This window comes from Argentina silus (genome assembly GCF_951799395.1).
Source record: "Argentina silus genome assembly, chromosome: 3".
Lineage (NCBI taxonomy): Eukaryota > Metazoa > Chordata > Actinopteri > Argentiniformes > Argentinidae > Argentina > Argentina silus.
The window spans coordinates 16,950,993-16,969,700 of record NC_139657.1 but is presented as its reverse complement, the minus strand read 5'-3'; the positions used below and the strand labels follow the sequence as shown (position 1 = coordinate 16,969,700).

Genomic DNA, 18,708 nt, shown 5'->3' with positions numbered 1-18,708 from the left:
CACAGACCACAAAGCATCGAAAAGCAAGTGGTGATTTCAAATGATCTGTTTCCATTTCAAGTTGCTTTGTTAATGGGGTATAATTGGGATGTGGTTCTTTGCTATGGTAGGGGAGATCAGCATTCCCAGTGAGGGCAGCATTCCCCTTATGTACCGGACACTAGCAGCTAGCAGGAAATTTGGTTAATTTAAATGTATCCCTTGTCTGTATTAGTCACGCTGGCTTCTCAGAAGACTAAGACCACTCCCTCTTCATGAGTGATACTGGCTACAGTATTTCTACAAACCAAGGGTTGGGATGATTTAATCCAGTGTTTTTAAAGTCTGGTCCTGGTATTTCCAGGTATTTTTCTAGCCCAGAAAATCTGATTAAACTAATCCAGCCGATGATGATTACTTGAGTAGGCCAGAACAAAAATGTGCAACACAGGAAGACTAAACCCTGAAACTGTAAAGAAAGATTTAATGTATGTACAATATAGCAAACTCAAATATGCCTATTTGTGCTCTGCCACTCTGTCCGTGGTCCTGAAATAAAGAGCATTGTATATGAACATGTACTGTATGCTGTCCATGGTGCTGTAAAGATGAACCAGGTCAGGTCAGTAGGTTCTCTGTTACAGATTTGTATTAGAAAGTTGTCCTGCAGTTATGAACAGGAGAAGAGTGGTCTCCCAGGTCTAGGGCTTTCCTTGGTACCCAGTAACCAACGTGTGTGTGTGTGTGTGTGTGTGTATGTGTGTGTGCGTACTCAGTCATTGTCCACTGCACTGCAATGAGCGGGGCAGGTGAGAGGGACAGGTCAGGGTCAGGGACTGGCAGACAGAAGGCAGCGGTCCCCTGGGTCTGATGAGAGCTAAGACTGCAGTGTAACACCATTGATTCAGAGTGCCCTGCTAAGAACTTACCAGGAAATATTCAATGGCTATTAATAATGTGGAGCTGTATACTAGGCTCCAGGGTCTCACCAATGGTCATAAGATGTAAGTCATACAGTGTGGCTAAAGCATAAGTTGGCTAAAGCACATACAAATCTACGACCAGGGAAGGGTGGATTGGAGCTCCAAATACCTAATCCCCCTCCTCTGTAATGGTTTATTGCAATATGTCCATATCTTTCCATTGGCTTGAGCACAACCTCACATATGTAATACCATTTCTGCTCCTGCCTTTGTGTATTGTGAAGAACATCGACCTGGGTAAGAGCATCAGCTAAATGTAAATGTGAAAATGCATCGTTATCAGCTGAGCCTCCCTTCTTCTGCAGAATACATACACATCTCTTTCCTCCCTCACACACACACACACACTCCTGCTTTGCAAGACTACTCCCATCTGAGGGCTTTCCAGGGAGCTGGTTACATGTCTTATCAGGTTCTCAGCCTACTCCTTGGTATTAGATTTTACGTCCTCAGGCCTTTCAATGTCTCTTATTTAATTTGTTGTCTTAAAAATGACCAAGTCTGTCTTTATTGGATTGTCAGAGCTGCAACATTCCCTGCAGCTCCACTTATTCCCTGATGTTATTTTTTTTGTTTACTTAAATGTTTTTTTTGTTTACTTGCAATTTTCTCTGATGCTGTTTACTTGATTAACCTTACATATAGTCAAAGGCAAATTAATTTAATCATCTCCTGTGTTCTCTCTATTCCTTCTCTCTCTTTACAGAAACTTAGCGAAGAATCCTCTGACGACGCTGTCATGGCAACTCTTCCAAAATCTCCAACTTTTTGAGTTGTAAGTTTGTTTCCATCTTTTTATTGACCTTGAGCTCTTTCATTAAAACATATAAACATGCAAGCTTCACTCTTTCTGATGTAATTCCTATCATAGGCAAAACAAAGCCAAACAAAGCCATGACAGGAGATCAATTCTAATCAGAAGAGACACATAGCATTTGTCCATGGACTCATTTTGGTTGACTAAATGGATTTGAGAACATAAAACTAGACAGGTCCAGGAGCAGTGATTATTGGATCCAGAATGCTTGTTTGTCCTGGGATATATGACCAATCAGTGTGTTTATCGTCTCAATCTGCTTCCTGTTTGAACCTGCTACTCTCCTCCTCTAGGAGAAGACATAAAGTGAAGTGTAGCGTTCAGATGGCCATCATAGAGCTCTTACCCTTGCCCTCCCCTCCCCTCCCCTCCCTTCCCTCTCCCTCCCCCTTCCCCCTTCCCCCTCTCCCCACTCACTCTCTCCCTCTCCCCCTCCCTCTCCCTCTCCCTCTCCCTCTCCCTCTCCCTCTCCCTCTCCCTCTCACATCCCAGGCATCAGAGTACCTCTAAATAGCTGAGAGCCTAGCGTAGCGTATTGCAGGACTTTATCAAGACTCAGTTTGTGAAGAAAAGCAGAGCAGATGTAAGGTTGTATATTCTAAAGGTGGTATTTTAAGCTTTGGAAGCAGGGCAGCTCCTCTCAGGAGAGCAGAGAACCGTCTTCTTTTCAGGTTTGGACGTCCTTCTGAGGCAGAGAGGAGGAAGGGTTTGTGAGTGAGTATGTGTGTGTGTGTGTGTGTGTGTGTGTGTGTGTGTGTGTGTGTGTGTGTGTGTGTGTGTATGTGGTTTGGGGGGGGGGGGGGCAGTATTCACTTGAAACTGCTTAATGGATGAGTTCTACTTAGCTTTTAGTGTCAGATAGGGGTTGCTAGTGCCGTGCAATTACTTTGCAAGCATGGGACTTGTAGTCTTTAAGCCCTATTCCTAGGCACTCCAGGATTCCTCTTTAAAAGCCTTTATTTTAAAATATATTTAAAATATTGTTCACCACGCTGTTTCAGGCCTCCTGGTCCTCATTCAGTAATGCTTCATACCAAATACATGCTTTAAATTATTACCTTATTTTCAAATAAGAATAGCGTGTATGATGGATAGACTGTAGAGCTAGCTGTCATACACAGAGAGGGAAGCTGATTGGAGATTGAAGAATACAACAATACGTCATGTATTCCACAAAGGGTATTGATGTGTGTATTCAATCATGTCAGAACAGTGTTCGTGAAACATCATGGCATCGATTGCAAGTATTATGTAAAACAACATCTAATGATATTCTAATGGTCTTATCATGCTCCATACCCAATGAATCTCACAAATGGACATGGTAATGGTTTCTTATGTGTGTACTTCATGATAAAAGTCTGTTAGATGTCATATTCATCATTATTCATAGCCATATTTTTGTCTGTGTGTCTTCTGAGGAGTACAGACTGCTTGAAGGATACACACCTCATATTTCAGAACATTTCAGAGGCTGCACACAGTATTTAATCTGTAATTACCAAAATTGTTCAATAAAGGAGCTGTGATAAACACCCGGCAGTACATCTTGAAGTGTTGAATGAAAGAAGAAGATCAAACCTGTAGAAATTAGTGCCATTTCGCTCTTTAAATGTGGTAAGAAGGGATAGTTTTTTCTTTTGTAGTAATCGGTGGATAAGAGAAATTGAATTTATCTCATTTCTTTCATAAACGATTCCGTTTCGGTTGGCCTATAAAATGACTTCACAATGACAAATTGTGAGAGGTGTGTGTTTGTTTGTGTGTGTTTGTGTGTGTGTGTGTGTGTGTGTGTGTGTGTGTGTGTGTGTGTGTCTGTGTGTGTGTTGTGTGTGTGTGTGTGTGTGTGTGCAGAACACTTGGTCATCATGGTGCTGTGCCCAGAAGCTAGACAGGCAGAGGGACAATGGGATGGGCTTTTCTTTTTAAATCACTGTGGATCATACAGTATGAAGGCTTGTCAGTCTGGGAATGTAAATTGGCTGCTGCTTCTGGTGGATGTGTTAGCTATCATATCTAGATGTGTTGCCTTTGAAGCTGTGAGCATTCCCTCACCTGCTAGATTGATTATTGGTATAGAATGTTATAGGAAGAGGACAATGTTGTGTAAGCTTTTAATCATTGGACAAGAGTCAAATTGAATAGTTGTACTGTTTTATCTTTTTTGAAGCCAATAATGACCTGAGCTGGATTGTTTTTGTAATTATAAACAACCCATCTAAAACACCTATATAACTACCATACAAATACATTGTTTGCAGGGCTCATAATGTAATGGTTTTCTTGTTGATGCTGCAGGCCTCAGACAAGCATTGTTAGATGCACACTGTGTCAGTGACTGCTTCTATATGCACGGTTTCCTCTCATACAGTCTGGACTAAACACAGAGGCGCTGAGCAGAGTGGAGTTCAATGCACAAAGCAATACAATGTTACGTTGTAAGACAGCAGCAGCAGCTCCTTGTGAAGGACTTAAACGGCCGTGTCCATGACACTCCCTGCCTGTGTTCTGCCGTAATTGCTGTCAGCGCTTTTCCCTGTGTTTGACAGGAAAAAAACAACATTGGGGTGGAAAAGGAGAGAGTGAGTGAATGTGTGTGTGTGCGTGTGTGTATGTGTGTGTGTGTATGTGTGTGTGTATGTGTGTGTGTATGTGTGTGTGTGTGTGCACGCTAGCGCCTGTGTGTGTATTCCCCCTATTCCCCAGACCTGTGAGTGTAATCACAGGGTGGGAAATGACCTGTGAGGATAAGGCAGCTCCAAAGTAGCCTTATCAGGAGCCCCACTTCAGAGGAGACCTGTCAATCTACCTGTCCTTAGAAAGGCTCCCAGTCCCAGCCTGCTTCACCAGGCACAGGACCAGCCTCGCACATCAGCTGCTACTGAGCCGATGAGAGACAGAGGGGGGGTGGGTGGGGCGGTGGGGCGGTGGGGGGTGGTGGGGGGGTGGGGGGGGGGGGGGCTGGAGAGAAAGGTACCAAGGTATAAATGAAAGACATTCTGATAACCTCTATCGCCTAAACAGTTGCACAGTGCACATTTTCTCTGTTACTCACATTACATATTAACATATTACTCATACAGTATTATTATAGTTGAAATGACACATTTTCGAAGTAAATATTGGGTATTTTAATCATATGTTTGTGGGTTATGATGACCATTTACAAACATGCAATACATAATTTCCCTTACTATAGGTAAGAGTCTGTCCATGTCTATGTTGGATGTGTCATGGCCTCTACCTCAGGTTTAGTTTTTATACTTAAACAAGACTAGAGCCACTCTCCTGCCAAGGATTATTCCTTGGGCCTCGGCCTGGCCACTCAGAAGGCTTGTAAATGCTATCAGGGTTATGTGGGTTTGGAGGGGGTGGGGGGTGGGGGGGGTGGGGGGTGGGGGGGTGGTAAATGGTAAATCTGTTATTGCTGTTCCAAGGATGATGATATGATACAAGATTATTTGCAGCAGACATCCAATACAAAGGCCCATTCACCGGTGTTCACAAACATTTTCTCTGTGGTCACAAAGCCTCTCAGCAAGGGGGCTGGGAACGCTCATCAATCTACTTTTATACAGCTGACCTTTCTCTAATCCTGGGCTCTATACACGGGCCTTTATGAACAGAAACCACACGCCTGATTCAGTGTGGAGGGATTATCTATTTTTAACAGACAGAGCTGTGACAAATAGTTGAGTGATATGAGAGAGAGAGAGGGGGGGGGGAGAGAGAGGGGGGGGGGGGGGAGAGAGAGAGCGAGAAAGAGAGAGCGAGAGAGTGAGAGAGAGCAAGAGAGAGCGAGAGAGAGACAGAGAGAGAGCGAGGGAGAGAGTGCTCATACTGACCTCTGGAGTATGCCCTTCGGGTGTTGAGACACAATATACAAAGCTAAATTGTGGTGTCAGTTTTCATTACCTACCATATTACATCATTTCATAGTGAAACAAGCATGATCAACGTTAGATAAAGTACGTTTGAAACATGAGGGTATCATTTCCCAGCATTTTTGGCTAGTGTACATACATTCCTCCACTCGTCTAGCCTCTAACAGTGAGCAGCATCAGGCATAGCGCTACTTTGGCTAATTCTGATATAATTACAGTGCAGGTGTTGTGCATAATGCCTGTGGAAGCTGCCCAGACATCCTGTGATGGCTCAGGCAGTAAGAGGGGAGGTGAGAGGGACAGCTCTGCTGGGACGATTCTCTGCCCGGGCAGGTACTGGAGGTATTCTATTTGAGACTAGAATTCTAACATTTTCATGGGCATCATGTTGATCAAATTGTGAGTTAGAATGTTATTGTCATGGAACGTTTGATGCCAAAAAGGAGGATAGACTACCTAACTGAATATCTCCAGTATGACTGAATATCTCTAACTGAATATCTATGAGGTCACAAAAGGAAACTGCATGAAGGAACACAAATCGGTTTGTGTGTTTGTGCTTCTTTGTTTGTTTCATTGTGATGAAATGTGTTATGTTATTATGGGTAGACAAAATGAGAAAAAAAAGTGAGGAATGAGATGTTCAAAAAGTGTTAGAACAAGAAAAAAAGGACAGTGTGCCTTCCCATTCATTTCACGGCCGTATTATTGGCCCTTGATGGGATTTTGAAGCCAAAGTGTTCAAATTATGATTAGTTATGGAGAGAACATCTTTAATGATCGGTCTCTTAATTAAAATCCTAAAATAATTAGGTGTGCATCAGTTAATGTATGAATGGCCATGCATTCATCACTCACAAGTCAATGTTAGCACAGTGCTGTAACTTAAACACAGCTCAAACTGTGGTTGTTAATCCTGTAATCCCACTCATAGGCCTTTTCTGATTAACTCTGATTGGTTTTACCATTCATGGAAATGGCAGCATGCAGACATCTTGAGTATTTACAATAGGGACATGGCAGACAATACGCATCCTGAATGTAGCCTTGTTCATGAGGATGACAGACATTTTAGCTGGTAGAAAATGCAGAAGGAACAGTGGAATGTTTGGATTTGATATAAACATTGTTATAGAAGTATAGAATACCATGTCATGCTAAATTGTTCCCCGCTACAATTTGTTAACAAGTTTTTATTTTAATGACAAAGGCATTCATGTGTCTTTAGTGATGATTTACCCACCTACTGTACAAGGAAACCAAGTTTGGACTTCATAGGGAACAAGTAGAGCTCATTGTGTGTTACAAGATGTTTGTGATTGGTGCCATTCATAGTTCCCTAGACCTCCTCGCACCCTAGGGCTGTCATCATGCCCATCTGCTGACATTATCACACATGACCCCTGCTTTATGCAGTATTCATCAAATCAATGTGCCATCAAATCAATGTCACAAAAAAAACATCCCAAGCTAGCACTCAAACCTACCGACATTCTGAAGCGTGTACTGTGGCTTCAAGAGAGGCTTATATGAAACAAAAAGTATTAAAGATAACAAAGAGAAAAAAATAGAAAAATAAATCTAATAAATTGTTTCAACACATACAGTGATACCAACTCTGGTACATATTATTCACACCAAGATCAAAAGGAGCAGAGAACCCGATCATTCCCCTGCTGGAGACCTACAACCACTGAATAATACCAACAAACAGTGTTCTATTATTGATCGTTAGCCTGAGGTGATCACTCAGAAGACGGACATAATAAGCTCAGAGGAGAGGACTTCAGAACTGTACGGGAGAAGGCGGATGGTTGATCTATGTTAGAAATGCTCATGTGCTCATAATTACGTAGCGCATATTGATTGCCGCGCTCTGTCATCCATTACGATTGGTTGATTAACTTGTTATAATTCTGTCATTGTACGATAACTGGTTTTCAGGGTTGGCTAGCTACACCCCTCCTGCTCCCTGCTCTCCAAATGATAACGATCGTATCCATTGAAGATGTGACTTGTGCATTTTATATAAGACGTTAGCGAGACAGACATGAGGGAATAGGGAATAATTTATCCCTATAAAATATGGATTTGAGATGGAAACCTGAGTGTGTAGTAGTGAGTAACTGACCATAGGACCACACAGAGAGAGAGGACTCTGTGTGTGTGTGTGTGTGTGTGTGTCAGTCATTCAGAGTGGTAAACTGGCCCATCCAGCTCTCTGTCAGAGTAGACATCAACGCCAGTCGCTTGGTGAAGGAGCTCAATAACTGTCCGCCCAGCTGGGTGTTGTGTCTGGCCATCTGATATGCCATGGCATCAGCAAACACCCGCCCAGGCCACAGAAACCATCACTCACTCAGCGACACATTGAGACGTCAATCTCACCCATCTCACCCACCGCATCCACGCACACACACACACACACACACACACACACGCACACGCACGCGCGCGCACACGCGCATGCACGCACATGCGCACACGCGCACGCGCACACGCACACGCACACACTGGAAATATTTCCTCGTGCCTGACAGAGCGAGGCAGCCATCTCTGTACCCAGGCAGATCTGATCCGCATCGACACGTGTCTGTTAGAATGGAGGTCAATTCCATTGGAATGGAGGGCAACTCTCCTCACCCCATGGCGGCTCTCAGAACCCCTGACAGCTTGGCAGCATGGTTGTACTACAAAACAATCAACACAACAAGTCCTAAACCCATAGAAGGCTGGTCTTGAGAAAGACTGCATGTGATTATAGTGTTTCCAGTTCATACTGTACAGTTTCCCTGTGCTTGTTTCAACTCATATATACTGTAAGCATACTCAGTAATAAACAAACATCCTGATGAAGACACTGTTGCTGCTGGTAATTAAAGTAAAAGCAAGGGAGAATAAAGAGGTGAAAAAGATTAATTAGACAGGCTAGGGATATAGAACTGTACATTTATTCTCTAATAAACTTTTGACCGTTATGGACATGATAATACACACTCTACATAATAGCGGTCACATTGACCAACTGACACAAGTTAACATTACATTATATCTATCTCCAAAACAAATAATATGATTAATGATGATTGATAATGATTTGCTCATCCCTGTGTCACAAACACAACCTGATTCTAGATTCCAGTAAGAATCCCAATATGCTCTAACCATGCATGAATTACAGGAAGTTATAATGAGTTCATGCAGGGTAAGACACCTGATGCCAGTGATGATTAATGTGACCTCTTTGTGGAAACCTGGTCAGGAGTATGTTGTGCTGTTTTAGAAGAACCGTTACCACACAATATTACATTGAGTCAAATAGATAGAATGAGAATTGTGTGTCAATACAAAATAACCAGTTTTTCTAAAGTCTAAAGCTATACGTGTGTTAGGGACACGCAGGAGTTGGTGCACTCAGGCCTAAACCACACACACTACACACTAATGTCTTTCTGTTGCGTCTGTATATACCATCCCTGTAGCACAATAACACATCAGAGACCAGTGTTGTTGGGAGGAGCCTTTTGACCTATACATTAGAATGGCATGAATTTTACAAGTGCTATCAACAGGAGAAGCACGATATCCTCAGGACATCCACCAGGCATGCCCATACAACTGTAAAAATGGGCTCCGGGCTGAGAGAAGGGGGTCATCGATCAGCCTTCACAACGTAATATCAAACAGCACTGTCGTTGTATAAGCCACATGTCAATCGTGAGGTAGTGGTCAAACGTTTGGTTCCTACACAAGCACATCATGTCTCCTGTCTCAAAAAATACTCTACAAGAAGATTGTGTAGCTTTTCCTTTATTTCTCAGCACAGTGTGTCTAAAAACATATTGTTCCTTTGTATCCCCATCCCTGCTGTTTTTCCTATTGCCATAATCTGTATTGTTTGGAAAGAGATATTACCATGCTTTGGAACTGACGTCCACATTTAGAAATAATTATGTTATTGTTCAATAATGATGAGTTATCAGTGAAACAGAAACTGCATTTATACTTCTCAGTGATGGGAACTACAATAAGAACCGTATAAAGAGAATGATCACAGTGCTATTGTATATGATGGTTGTGCATTTGATTGTATGTGACACAGTGTTTGGTTGAAAATTAGATCCAGGTGACAGAAGGACTTACAACTGTAATTAAGGTATGATTAAACAATGGCCTTTCATACGGGGATCAGGCTAATGATGCAGGAAAGCCAATTTAATCCCTGCAGGAATTATGATTTCGAATGTCATCGAAGAGAAGGTAATGAGTTCATACAGGCAGACAGAAGCTTCATGTCATCTCCATGTTTCTTAATCTGGGATTGGGAGGGGATTTCTATCTATCCTTGGCCCCATTTTAGTCACACTGGGCTGAATTAGCCTTTGCTCTTCATTGGCCCCCCACCTCAGTCCATGCCAGTTCATTGATGTATTCACTGCACGTTTATTACTGGGAATTCTCAATTTCATTTTATGCACCAGGATAGAGTCATCCCAGCTTTTCAGATCATTACCCCACCCTGCTTAAACATTATTGAATATGTTATGGATATGTTAGAGAAATATTATTGGATCACTCCAATACGGTCGACATCTACTAAATTAGATTAATTGCTCCGACTGGTCAAAGGTATAGATTAGAGGCCCAGGCGATTTCATGTTGGTTAATAAATCTTTAATGTCATTGGCATTAGATTTTTCACTATTTCTTTGTGGCAGTATTTTGCCTCTCCTCAGTTTAAGCTTTAATTAAAATCATACAGGGAGACTGAGACTGGGATTTCACAAATATGGCCCTGACTCATTATCAAACACGGGCAACTAACATTTAGCCAGCATGTCTTGGGACCCTCCATGCAAATACAGTACAGTTAATGACTGATCTTTCATATTGGCATCACTGTTGCTATTAAGCCTTTTGTTCTTTGGAGATCTTGTTATTTTTTGTATCCCCGACTTCATCCCTTTAATTGATGGATTTAGATGAAGTTATCAGAGATTTGCATTTCTTAGCTCTGCATATAGTATACTGGACTCCCTTGTGTTTCTCCAGCTGCTTGCGACTTTGACCTTTCCAAAGGTTAATAACATGTTTTATTCAGGTCAGAGAAGACACGCACATTAAATTCTCTCCAGGTTTTAATGAGTGTTCTGGCCAAAATATGCCTAGGGGACATTTATATCAAAACATTCTAAGGTGATATACACTCACAGAACACTTTATTAGGAACACCTGTACACCTTCTCATGGTGGAGGTGGTGTAATGGTGTGGGGAATGTTTTGTTGGCACACTTTAGGCCCGTTAATACCAATCAATCATCGCTTGAATGTCACAGCCTATTTGAGTATTGTTGCTGACCATATGCATCCCTTCATGGCCACAATTTACCCATCTTCTAATGGCTACTTCCAGCAGGATAATGCACCATGTCACAAAGCAAAAGTCGTCTCAAACTGCTTTCATGAACATGACAATGAGTTCAGTGTTCTTCAGTGGCCTTTGGGATGGGGTAGATCTGCAGAATTGCGTGATGCAATCATGTCATCATGGACCAGAATCTCAAAGGAATGTCTTGTGGAATCAATGCCACGAAGAATTGAGGCTGTTTTGAGAGCAAAGGGAGGCCCTACCCAGTATTAATTAGTATAGTGTTCCTGATAAAGGGAGGCCCTACCCAGTATTAATTAGTATAGTGTTCCTGATAAAGTGTTTGTTGAGTGTATATGCGCCGTAGATTGAAGACCCATCTCTTCAGGCTACATCTTAACTGTCCCTCCTAAAGACCTCTTCATCCCCACTACCCCCCTGTACAAGTTTTTCTCCTGTAAAAAAATAAAATAAATAAATCTTCCTTTCTACTAGCATTGTGACTGCCAATAGCCCCTGGTCCTAGCAGAGAAACATTTTTCTTATGATGACTGATGGATAGATGATTCACTTACTTAGTCAAATATATTTGTTTCAGGTCGCTTTGGATAAAGGCGTCTGCTAAATGCCATAAATGTAAATGTAAATGTAATATCTAATACTGTAATGCAAACCAAAGCATGCATGGCTACTGTCTGTATCCATAATATGCAAGCCAGAGTTTATTGTGGCTCTATAGTTAATTCAGTTAAATTGCCATATTTATTAAATTCGCAGCATGTTTATACTTTTACATAAACTAACAATATGTTCTGATGTAAAGAAAAGAGGCCACCTGTCTGTACATGCTTTATAAAGGTGTTTTATTAATCGTTAAAATGGGGAGCCTTTGATCACAATCATCAAAGCAGCTACATGCACACATGGAATGGTGAATCCAGCTTACTGTGGCCTTGGACAGAATACACAAACCAAATTAGACCATCTAATCACTGCAATGGAATTGCAATCATCATCATCATCATCATCGTTATTGATCCATTTGTAATGACATGAAGTATTTGTCTCTGCTTTCAAAACCCCCATACAAACACATTTTGAGAGATAAGAGAAATATCTCTCTCTTTGGCTCGCTGTCTCTTATTCAGACCCATGTTGGAGTCGAGTAGTCGAGTAGTCGAGTAGTGTGTAGAGATGCCTATTTTGTATGCACACTCTCCATTTTTCAAGTGAGATATCTGTATCTCTGACCCCATCTTGTTAATGAAAGAGGTTATCTTGCTTTCGCCAAGGTGCATATAAATAAGCACGGCGAGCAAGCGCCACGAGATGATGTAAACGTTAATGAATTGTCATGCAGGTGGAGAGAGAGAGAGAGAGAGAGAGATAGAGAGAGATAGAGAGAGAGAGAGACAGTGTTTCTCTTTGGCCGTATGTATGCTGGATGGACCCAGCGAGGCAGCTGTAGTCGTACCACCCATGGTGATCAGATAGGGCCTCTCTACTCCACAGCCCTGCAGGGGACTAGGCCTCTTTAGGAGAGGAAGGCAGAGGAGTCAAGGTCTCTTTAAAGATGTGGTGGTACGGATGATGTGGAACGAAAGGGATTAGACATCCCTACCTCCACTCCATAGTCTTCTTCCTGCGCCAGGGACACAAATGGGACACATTTTATGATAATTGCGTAGTCAGGAAAGGTGTCGAGAGTGGGAAATGCTTCAGAGGGATGAAGGGAGAAAGCAGAGATGTTGTAATTGTAGAGAGAACTGTGTCATGTTCAATATTTCGTTTTGATATGGACATTGCTATCATTGCTTTCTTCTTTTCCACCAGAACATACTCATTTTACCCATTTCCATGGCCTGAGTAATTTAAATGACTAGAATTTAACAGACATGTCAAGTTCAAATTTATATTGCAATACGTTCATTCCATTTTCTACAATGTTGCAAGATAGCATAAGCAACAACTCTCTGCACACACACACACATACACACACACACACACACACACACACACACACACACACACACACACACACACACACACACACACACACACACACACACACACAGACAAACACAAACACAAACATACACACACACGGCTGCACGTTTCGCCTTGCCTTGCCTGGAGATGGAGAGGCTCCAGATTCTCCCCAGGCGTGGTGTGATGCATGTTTGGTTCTGGGGGGGGAGGGAGGGAAGGGAGGGGTCATGATAACAGTGTCCTTCACCCACTTCTGTCCTCACTGTAAATGACCAGAGCTGCATTGTGTTTTATGCGGTTCCAACATGTATTTTCTCTGTAACAAATCAATGGAAGAGAGGAAGCACATCATTGGGGTACAATGCCTCAAAACAATAATGCTCTTTCGTCATGTGGTCAGTCAAAGCTAAAGAACATGTCCTGTATGTGCGTCCTCTGTGTGCAGGCATCTGGAGGACGTGGTGTTTGACTGTGGCTGTGACATCCGTTGGATCCAGCTGTGGCAGCAGAGAGGAGAGGCGAGCCTCCACACCCAGCAGCTCTACTGTAACAACGCCTCTACCAAGCTCCCTCTGCACACCATGAACATCTCCCAATGTGGTGAGAACTTGCTTTTTCTGCATTATTCTGGCAACACAATGCACCAGATGAGAGCAGTGAGAACAGACACTGTGGTCTCCCTCTGATACCATTCTCAATCATCCCATGGTTGCGAAATAGACAGCACCCTATCGCAATAATGTCATACTGTTATGAAACTCATTTGGTCCCTTTCAGTCATAGAGAGAATATAGAACTTCTAAAATGGTCTCAGAGCGGTCTCCTATGCCAGACACAGGCACAGACACAGAGACTATACAGAGACTATGGAATGAACCGTCATGTCAGCTGTGATGCCCCTGCTATTTTATTCTCTGTCTTTTTGGGTAATGTAGTTCATTATACATCAAGCTTCACTGACATCTTACTCCCTCTCTCTCTCTCTCTCTCTCTCTCTCTCTCACACTCTGTCTCAGACCTACCAGACATCAGTGTGACCCACAGTAACCTGACGGTGGTGGAGGGGGACAAAGTGACGATCAGCTGTAATGGTTCAGGATTACCCCTCCCTGACGTGGACTGGACTATCAACGGCCTTCACTCCATCAATATACATCAGGTGGGGAACTGTAGTGGTTAGTGGGTGACGACAGTGTTCTACCATATAATGGCATCGCTTTATGAAACTGAAATCACATTGGGTTCTGTGACATTAGAGCAGAGTGGGGTCAGTTGCATTCGAGATACTGTCAATCCAGGAACTATCAAACTGTTTGTCCGAAGTGAATCGCAATGGGAATTGAACACAGCTTTGTTTGTGAGCTGTCTGAGACTCTGCATTATACATCCTATCTGAAGGAATAGCAACATTTGCTCACTCGTCTTCATCATGGACCAGACCACTCAGCTCTATCTCTCTTCTCTTGTGTTCCAGTCTAACGTCTACTGGCCCAGCGTTCACTCCACCAACCTGACACTGGTCAACGCCAGTCGTGACGACAATGGCTTCATGCTGACCTGCATTGCTGAGAACGTGGTGGGGATGACCAACGTCTCCATCCAGCTCACCGTCCAATGTACGTACATACAGATGATATATATTTATATATATAAAGCTATTAGAAGGTCTTCTGTTCATAGATGACTTAGAAAACCTTGTACTCTATAAGCAAATTATGCACTATATAAAGAGTGGCCAAAGGGTTGGGCATTTTCATCTATTCAGCATCTCCAAATGACTATAAATGAAGGAGAGGCAAGAGAGGAAGCTGTGTGTATTGAGACACACCCTCCTCAACTCTTTGACTCATGTGCCAATCTTGTGGCTGCATTTCAATAGTCTAGAATGGCGTCCTTTCTTAGTCTCCTCTCTTCATTTGTCCATTTGGTAAGTGCCAATGAAGATGCAGGAAAGGGAGACACGATTGCGATGCACCGCGATACCCTGACTCCTACCTTCAATCACTGCCCACACAGAGAGGCCCTTGTGTTGATTATTGATCTAGCAGAGCAGAGGGTGTTTCCTTTGTTCCCTGGGATGTGGATATTTCATCCATGAGAAGGCAGCAGCGGGGCTCAATGTGAAAGATTACAGAGATTTATAGAATGTTTCATCACATAATGTCCCTGATTGCTTTCCAACGAAGAGGGAGGGTGAAGGAGGGGAGGAGGGAGGAGGGAAGGGGGATCTGACCCTGTCTACGGGAACACATCTGGAGGGTTCTTCTAGTGATTCTGTGCACTGGTGCAGTAAAGCCATTTGTTTTTGTTTGTGTTGTTGCTCTTGTTGTTGTTTTTGTAAATATACAACCACATGCCTAACTTTCACAGTAATTACACATCATCCAGCAGCCAGTTGGCTTGTCTGTTGTAACATGCCTTAAAACAGTGACAACAGCTGCTGTGGTGATTAGTTGGAAGTGATTGCTGACGGTTTGAAACGTGTTCCATGAGTCGTGAGTCATAAATGCATAAATGCTTTTGTGCTGGACCTTTTCCATGGTGACTATTGTCAACACACCTATAACACTATATTGAGCCACACTGGAGGTGCCACACATCTTTAGAAATAACATTTGATAATACAGCACTAACTTGCCACCTCTTTGTTAAACTGTTATTTTCCTACACTACAGAAGGCCTAGTCTACCTGGCCCAGACATGTGGTCTGTTTTCACTGAGCAATCAAACACTTACGTTATCAGATCACACTGTTTCCCTCAGCCGGGTACTTTACCATCCCAGAGTAATACGATGATGGTTTGTTGCTGTTGCTTTTACATTCACAGTTAGTGTGTTGTCCAACAGTGGTGTAACACTACTCTGGACGTACCCAGTATATTGATTCACAGAGATTATGATGAGAACTGCAAATTCTCTCTCTCTCTCTCTTTCTTTCGTTCTCTTTTTTTGTCTGCTTCTCTCTGTCTGTCTGTCTCTCTCTTTCTGTCTCTCACTCTGTCTCTCTCTCACGCTCTCTCTCTCTCTCTTTTTCTCTCTCTCTCTTTTTCTCTCTCTCTCTTTTTCTCTCTCTCTTTGCTGTCTCTGTGCTATTCTCTATGTAAATCTAATCCTTTGATTGATGTATTATATGAGTCCTATATGGCATATTAACTGTCTAGTAATTACATGGTTAGCTTTTACCATACTATCCATGCAGGGAGAGTGAAACACTGGGGACTTTTATCAGGAACAATAATATGACTGCTGCCTTTGGCTGCCTTCCTTCAGGGATGATGTGTCCACTCATCCACAAACGCATAGACAAACAGATGTTACTGGGGTCAACTACAGCCTATTGGCAGGTTCAAAGATCAACAGAACTCTGGCTTTAGAACTCCTCTGACAAAACAATCATAACAAGTGCAGAAACCGGAACAAGGATAAGAAGGGTTAGTAGAACATGCAATGACAATGGCACAATGTAATATATTACCTCAACATACTGTGCATTGTTCACTGTGGAAGGAAGAGAATAGAATACGTGTGTTAATGCTGGCTGGGAACTACTGTGCAGTAGGAACATGCCTATAAGTCTCTGCCCATTCACAAATTGAGTTTGAAACCACACCCACCACCCTATTTCACTCTCCAACAGTCCCCCCTACCATCCTGAACCTGGAGGAGCCAGAGCGTCGCCATGACACCTGTATAGAGTTCACAGTGCGAGGCTACCCCCACCCCACGCTGCGTTGGTTCCACCGGGACAAGGAGATCCCTCAAAGCGCTTACGTCCGTATCGATATGGAGATCTACCAGGATTACCTGGAGGGCTGCCTCACCTTCAAGAACCCCACCCACCACAACAACGGCAACTACACCCTGGAGGCCAGCAACTTCCTGGGAGTCACCACCAAGACCGTATATGGACACTTCCTCAACGCGCCGTTTGAGGGTAATACCCTTATCCTTACCCTTACCCCAAAACTTTGTTCCTAACCCTTTAGGAACAAATAGCTCAAATATTCACTCAACAGCCAATTTTGTCCTTTGTAGCATGGCCATTTCATAATTAGTGTATCAATCCAACCTTTAATCAGTCCAACAGGGAATTGCCTGGATGATAGAGCTTGCTCTCTTAAGGTTTTAATTTAAACTATGTGTTACAGTCTTATTAACAGGTTCACTGTTAAATGTAGACACACTCCATCACACCTCTATTAATAAAAAGGAGACTTATTTTGAGGTGAAAATAAGCTCTTGTTGGAAATGTTATTCTGTGTCCTCCATGGTTTCACATGTATGCACATTGGGTGTTAGCTGAACGTGACACTGACAATCTCTCGTCTCTCTTCTCTCCCTCTCACAGATTACGATTATGGTAAGTGATTTTCTTTCTAACTCAGTCAACAAGGAATAGCACCACCATCCATGACATCCACTTAACAAGCAAAGTCATAAAAAGGTCACGGAGGCTTAATAAAGTGTTTGATTAGTTTCATTTCAGTCGTTTGATATTCACATCCCTTTTAAAAAGTTATTGGCAGCATAGACACTCTTCTATTAGCAGGCAGAGACTCAAGGTTACAGCCAAGCCTCTCTCCTCTTGGATTGGAGCACCAACAGGCATCCCCCAGCCAGAGGGCACTTCCATTACGTTTTTTAATCTGTTCTAATTTAGGAGTTAAACGCAGAGGCAAGCGCCAGTCAGTGACCTTCACACTAGGCCCCCTTAGATTGACATCACGCCTCCAGAAAGAACGAACGCGGAGTGACAGATTGTTACTGTCAGAGCTCAAAATGATGTTGGATGAGTCCACTTGGTTGTAGGGATGGAGAGAGAGAGAGAGAGAGAGAGAGAGAGAGAGAGAGAGAGATAGAGAGAGAGACCGAGTCAGAGACAGAGAGAGAGAGAGAGAGAGAGAGAGAGAGACTGAGTCAGAGACAGAGAGAGAGAGAGAGAGAGAGAGAGAGCGAGAGAGAGAGAGAGAGAGAGAGAGAGAGAGAGAGAGAGAGACTGAGTCAGAGACAGAGAGAGAGAGAGAGAGAGAGAAGCGAGAACCGTGCTAAGCGGGTAGGATCGGACAGACAAGCCCTTCTGAAAACACCCTGCTGTAGCTCTGCTCCGCCTCGCTCCCCTACACTGTCCTGTTAGCTGAGAGTTACCCAGAGGGCGTTACGTCTCGAAAGAAGTTCGCTACAGATGAGGAGAGACTAGAAACAGGCCTAGTGTTATCAGTAATGGACACTGGCCTGTGAAGGACAACACTCCTACTGACTTCACACAGCTCCAATCACAGCTCCCAACAGCGGTTACGTTGACTAGGACCTCAGTTAACTGCAAGGGGTTGAGGGTCTGCAGAGCTCTGTGAAGCTTTGGTCTGTTACACAGGTCATGCTTATCCTAGTCTCGCATAACCTGACGTAATTCTCACGCCTCCGGAGGTCTGGAGAATTTTTGGCTTTCTTGGAACACCGGCTGCGAGAGGCTGCGAGAATTTACATTTTGATTGGCTTTAAAAAGAAGTGATGTTTCGAGAACAACAACCCTTTCCCCTTTTTCGTCACTCTTGAAAAGCGCTAATTAGCCAGTGATCAACTTAGCTAACATTGCTCGCAAATTATATACAGTTCCCTGCGTAAGTAATGGGACAGTGAAGCATTTTTCTTCTTTTGGCTCTACACTCCAAAAGTTTGGACCCAAAAGTT

General features: G+C 43.0%; 1 protein-coding gene across 1 annotated transcript in view; it reads left to right on the top strand.

Moving 5' to 3' along the window:
• Nucleotides 1-18,708, top strand: part of ntrk3a (neurotrophic tyrosine kinase, receptor, type 3a) — a gene marked incomplete at both ends in the record, with an annotated part of 139,145 nt that overhangs the window by 52,891 nt on the left and 67,546 nt on the right. Inside the window, 5 exons of the mRNA XM_083665589.1 lie at nucleotides 1,669-1,737; nucleotides 13,466-13,620; nucleotides 14,037-14,179; nucleotides 14,495-14,636; nucleotides 16,658-16,954. Of these exons, the coding sequence (XP_083521715.1) occupies nucleotides 1,669-1,737; nucleotides 13,466-13,620; nucleotides 14,037-14,179; nucleotides 14,495-14,636; nucleotides 16,658-16,954 (806 nt within the window). The remainder of the gene's footprint in view (nucleotides 1-1,668; nucleotides 1,738-13,465; nucleotides 13,621-14,036; nucleotides 14,180-14,494; nucleotides 14,637-16,657; nucleotides 16,955-18,708) is intronic.